General features: G+C 43.7%; 1 protein-coding gene across 1 annotated transcript; it reads left to right on the top strand.

Moving 5' to 3' along the window:
- The first annotated feature begins 260 nt into the window (after positions 1–260).
- Positions 261–5,358, top strand: syf2 (SYF2 pre-mRNA-splicing factor). Its single transcript, XM_079286542.1, has 7 exons — positions 261–307; positions 611–712; positions 830–955; positions 1,468–1,585; positions 3,368–3,458; positions 3,999–4,097; positions 4,904–5,358. The coding sequence occupies exons 1-7, from the start codon at positions 290–292 to the stop codon at positions 5,067–5,069; spliced, it is 720 nt and encodes a 239-aa protein (XP_079142668.1). The 5' UTR covers positions 261–289; the 3' UTR covers positions 5,070–5,358.
- Positions 5,359–6,152: the final 794 nt, after the last annotated feature.

Raw genomic sequence — 6,152 nt, 5'->3', positions numbered from 1 at the left:
GGGGGGGGAGAGAATATGACGAAAAATGAAGGTTATCTTATTGGGCAAAAATCCAGTAAGGTTGTAGAAAGGACTTTTGGTATTGTGATTTAAATCCACATTGCAGAAAGCTGCTTGAAAAAAAATCGATTCGGTAATTATGATTGAAAGAAATGGAGCCCTCTGGTACATTTTATATTTCTGTTTAATATATTTTCTGACCGAATAATAAAGTCTAAAATGTTTATGTTCTGCGTAATATCCGGTGTGAGCGTCACACTTCCTGTTTCATTCTCCGTGCAGTGCAACAATGGCGTCCTGTATTGAGGTTCGTAACTTCTCCATTTTAATGTAAAATGACCCAATTTCTTTTATATTGTGTCAAATTGCAGTCCAGTAATATAATTCCTTTACGGGCGATGTGTCATATTGCCGGCGGAGAGCGTGATTCTGTTCCTCACTTGTTGTTTACAATCTCGCGTTGTGGTGCTAAGCTAACCGATGTTAGCGACTGCTAACGCTAGCGCGTCACCATCTTGTCTGTTTAGAGTCGACACTCGGTCGATAAACAGTCTCGTTTTATAACGTATTGTACAAAGATAACGCTAACGTTCACCGTCGGTATCTTCAGGAGTCTACTACAGCCACAGAAGAGGAGGAGCAGAATGAAACGCATCCCTCCGAGAAGAGGGAATCGAGACTTCGGAAATTCCGAGAGTTACATTTCAAACGGGTGAGTTAAGAGTTTTAAGTCACATTTACGTTATAGAGGCCACCTCTCACGTCATTACAGGCTGGGTGTTTATTTACGTGCACAACGTGTCATCGCGTGTTGTTTTCCCCGTTGCAGAATGAAGCGCGTAAGCTCAACCACCAGGAGGTCGTGGAGGAGGACAAGAGACTGAAGCTCCCGACTAACTGGGAGGCTAAGAAAGCCAGACTGGAGTGGGAGCTCGCTGAAGACGAAAAGAAAAAAGTATTTAAGTCTCTTAAGTATTTAAATACTTATAAACTCTATAGTACTGTGCATATTCAGAATGACAAGATGTCCCTGATCAGAAGTCATCTAAGATGTCATCGCTCTCTTCAGATTGACATCCTTGTGATGAAGCTGAAGTACCATAACATTATTCCTAAGGATCGGTGTAGTTTGCTCAAGAGACGGGTGCCTTTTGGATAAAAGTGTTTTGATTAAGTAAAATAGCACTGACTGAGGCCAAGTGCTGTGGTAGCACATACATCACTGTGTGAGATATTTAGTTGACACCCTGCCTTTAATTTAATACACCCCTATAATCCCTATGGCGCTCTGGGGAATCATATATTCAGAGCATAGATTTTTTTTCTTTCTCGTAAGAGAATGATAACGATTCAAAACATCTCCACCAGTACATCTTGAATACTGCCACAAACTCAGCATAGGGGCAGTTTACTCATGACATATCGAATCATTTATATATACGTAACATAACCATGTTTTTCTTTCAGGAGTGTGCTGACAAAGGGGAGGACTATCACAGAGTGAAACTACTTGATATCACCGCTGAAGATGCCGAGCGGTGGGAGAGGAAGAAAAGGAAGAAGAACCCAGACACAGGATTTGCAGGTTGGTGGCGGGGATGCCAGTGAAGATGCACATAAGTTGTGTGCAGCGTACTCTTTGGTTGCACTTATACGATACTTGTCATAACGTGTGAATGGCGTTGCAAAACACACTTCATTAATATTTAAAAACAAGCGCCAATGTACGCAGACGATCAGCTCAAAGTCATGTGTAATACACTTCATACAATCCTGTCAAAAACAATATTTAAACTAGCCAAGCAGCTGCTGAGTGGCAGCGATACACTGGTAGTTCAGACAATAAAAGGTGTTTTGAGAAAGTGTGAGTTACCGCAACCACGAGAGGTCCTCGATCATGACCATGTGTGTGTAAACCATATGGTACAAACAATGAATAGACGCTGCCGTATGTGGAACTGCTACAATGTTAGCATAGCCTAGCACCGACCCATCCGAGCTAAACAGCGACGTGTGGCTTGCTAGACACAGTGAATACACCTCGATAACATCCACAGAGCTCCTCTGGACAATATTATGAACCAGACATGACGGCGTTTAGTTTCCCGAGATATCTGTGACTTCCACAACACATACTAAGCAGAAATAGGTTATTTTTTCCACGGTTGATGGCGGACAGTTGACTGGATTTCAGGGCGATAAGCCCCACCCCCTCTCCAGCGCGTCCAGCGCGAATGAACACAAATAGTCCCCGGCGAGACTGGCGTTTGGTGTGAACACGGCTATAGGTCGTACTGATTTCTCTGCCTCCGCCATGTGTTTCAGAACAACGCTACGGGTCTCTCCGACGCTCTTTCCACCTCCGCTCTTTTTTATTTTTTATACTCCGCAACTTATTGAGTGGCGTAATAATCGCGCAACACAACGAATCGATAATGAAATTTGATAGTCGATAATGAAAACTATTTTAAGAATCGATTATTATCGATTTTATCGATTCGTTGTTGCAGCCCTACATTGAGGTTTTTAATATCTTTTCCAAAGGGAGGAACCACATTGTTTTGCTTTGCAACTAACTTTTGTTGGTAGAAGGAACTAAAAGGATGCCATCTTTTAATTACACAACACATGTTGGCACCAACCTGATATTCACTGAAACAAATTAACAGCTGTCTGTACTTTGAGCTTTATTATTAAAGGTGGCCGTTTGAAAAGACATCTAAACTAATTACACGTATCTCGATCAATCATTTGTTCCTTTCACACCTAATAGAATCATTGTTTAACATACTGAGGTGGTTGTCACTGATTGTATTGACGCTGGAATGTTATCGTGGCGTCCGGAAGTAACTTGGAAACAAACGGCCATTGAATCAAACTGCTTTATTTTAGGCACGACACCACAGAACCTCAGTCTACTCATTTAGTAAATTGTAATTTAATACAGTTTGCTCTTGAGGAAACAAGCGGTTCACCGTGGGTTCTGCATGTTTCCCCTCTTTCACCAAACAGGGAAGTGCTGCTGCCTAAGTCCTATGTAGCAGCAGTTTACAGAGCAATACTGGTTGCATGTAAGGACCTCTTGGGATCTTAATCTTTGTTGAACTGCTTTGAATTTAATCTCCTGAAGAAAAGAAAAAACAAGACTTGCTGTGTCTCATAAATATGACTTCCATCTGTTGCATCAAGACCTCTGAATTAAAACCTGCGGGGAGAAAATTATCACCAGAGGGACCTCGAGAGAGGAAGGGAGTCGTAGAGAACCAGCCGCTGGATGTGTTGCTGAGCCTCGTGCCTGCTTGCTGTTTGTTCCGGTAATTATTACTCAATTTTTGTATTGCTCTCTGTCTCACACAACGGACTGCAGGTTATGCTGAGGCCCAATTCCGACAGTACCAGAGGCTCACCAGGCAAATCAGACCAGACATGGAAAGCTATGAGAAGCAGAGGGAGGATTGGTGAGTGACCCATACTGTATTTGTGCTCTTTATCCAGAGAGACGGGCGGCTCCACATGGGAAGAAATCTGGCATTACTATTTATTTGTGCAGTCCCACTTACGGGGCCATGAGGATGAGGTCTCTGCTATTACGACCGTAGCTGTGAAATCTCTCGTCAAGTGAAATGAATTGTAACATTTTGTCGTAAAACTTCTCAGGCTTCACTCATCACATGTGAACAAAGCATTTTCTATATGTGGAGTCGTTTGCCCCGAGGTCAGTTTTGAAACACACCCTGAAGTAATTTAAAGTATTTTTAAAGTGCAACGCAAGTTTGTAGAAGCGTTTGTCGCCTGCAGGTTATTCACCCTCAAAAGACTGTTGATCATGCAGAGCTGTGAAGGATGCACATACACATTTCCCCCCCGCGGCCACATTATCGCCTTTCATTGGGATGACTATCATCACAATGATGGAATAGAGAAGTCGCTTTTAAGTATGTTCAAATTGTGATTATCTCTGGTTGTGCGTGTCTAATTCCTTTGCTGCTGCTCCACAGCGGTGAGGACTTCCACCCCACGTCCAACAGCCTGATCCACGGCACCCATGTCCCCACAAAGGACGGCATTGACCGCATGGTGGAAGATGTTGAGAAACAGTAAGTCACACTCGAGAGGACAGCTCGTAAACGAGAGACGTCGTATCCTCTCCTGACCCTCGCTTTCACTTCATCTCACTCAGCCTGCCCATGAAGTACCGGTATGTTGGTCTCACTGGGCAGACTGGTGTAGCTCTAACAAGAAGCGCTCCACCAGGCTAACGAGCTGAATGCTAACGATGGACAACTTTGACAAAATACTGTAAATAATGCAGGTCGTTAGTTCAAGTTTAATTATGATTGGCTTTTGGTGTTTGGTGTTTAGTGCTTCTATGGGCTCTAGTGGGGGCACAGCTCCTGATCAGACCGGGGCCTTATGCCAAACTGATAGTCCATACCATAGTGTACGTGGGTGTGGGTAGAAGGTTTGGTAAACCTTTATGAGACCTGCCATACCTTCACTCTCCCTCACATTCAACTGACTGCTGCTTCAGGCTGTTTAGTTATTCCAGGTTTTTGTCCCCTCTCACCCCTTTGTTACCCTGTTTTTCCCCCTGAGCCCTGAGCTGTTCTATATTTGAGACAGACTGAGGCTTGTGTTAGAGATGCGACTGTGGGGCATTAGACAAGGGTTCAGTTGCCAGGGTATGACACACAACAATGCTTTGAAGACACATCGAATCAAGACTGGGAGCTCACAAATTGACAGTATTTTCCTCCGAGTAAGCATGCGTTTTAGGTTTTCCGTCGCATCTGTTTGCCAAATTTAAATGCACACACTCGAATTATTGCCTGTAGCCAATTATTGTCATTGGATATGCTGTTCATGAAGTCCTCCCTAAGCTGCTTTTATTTGCGATTGTCAGGATAGAGAAGCGGGCCAAGTACAGCCGACGCAGGGCCTACAACGACGACGCAGACATCGACTACATCAACGAGAGGAACGCCAAGTTCAACAAGAAGGCGGAGCGCTTCTACGGCAAATACACAGCCGAGATCAAACAAAACTTGGAGAGAGGCACAGCTGTCTAGAGGGTCCATCACCTCAGCGGACATGTTCTCGTCCAGGTTTGTCTTCATTCAGGAGACTTTGATGCTTTTTTTTCTTCTCTTTACTTGCTGCTTTTTTTTCTTCTCTTTACTTGCTGCATAACTAGAACATGTGTATTAAAAATGTACTCCGCGTTGTAAAGCGGTAGTCTGACATTATTATATGATGCTGAGGTTATCTGTAAGATGTGTGTACAATACTCAAAGGACACCAAAGTGAAAACAGCTGTTGTGATTATTTTTATCCTTTTCTTTTTAAATAAACCACTTCCAGTTATCTTGCACACTTGTTTGTGTTTCTGTGGGCTGAGTGCGTGCGGTCTCATGATGGGAGACGCTGTGAGCGTGAGAATGAACTACCGTCGAGTACCATCAAACCTCGCGGTGCGTTTAGCTGAAGATGCCAGCCAAAAGCATGCTTCTCGGTGCACAGAGAGACGAGGACCAACAATTGAGCAATTCAATTTCTTCATTATCGTCTACATCTCAGTCTGACTAACTTGCTGCGACATGAGCAGGAAAGACTTGTGACTGGAGAACAGATAACAGACAACAGGTTCCCATGCCTCAACTTCTGTCAGTGCGAGTCTAGACATGTCTAGGACTTCGTGATTGCTTTGATACCTGACTGCTCTAGAGCACTTAAGGGAGTGGATTAAACGTTCTGTTGCATGATTATATTTCTGTAGTCTTATCTGATTAGCCCGTGGGACTCGTACGAGGAACAACACTGCATAAATTCACTGTGGTGTCTCGGAGAAAGATCTGACACCTTTGATTATTTCAAGGCCAACCGCCTTTAAAGTGTTCCCCGTGATGCAAATTGGATATGATTTAAGGCCAGCAAGCAGAGGAAAATGTCTATTTGATGCACTTGTTATTCATCCAAACGGTGCCCCACCCTCTGCTCCAGTCACTAACACTCACTGCGTTGTGTTTTTGCACGTCTTATCTCCCGTCAAGGTAATTAATCAGGATCACAGGTCAGTTTCCAGCAGGAGACACAAAAATAATACAACAGTATTTTAAACGCGGGCCGAGAACCAGTCAATTTGAGTACACACA

This window comes from Melanostigma gelatinosum, assembly GCF_949748355.1.
Source record: "Melanostigma gelatinosum genome assembly, chromosome: 16".
Taxonomy (NCBI): Eukaryota; Metazoa; Chordata; class Actinopteri; order Perciformes; family Zoarcidae; genus Melanostigma; species Melanostigma gelatinosum.
Note: the sequence above shows the minus strand (reverse complement) of the source record. Positions and strands in the feature narration are given on the sequence as shown.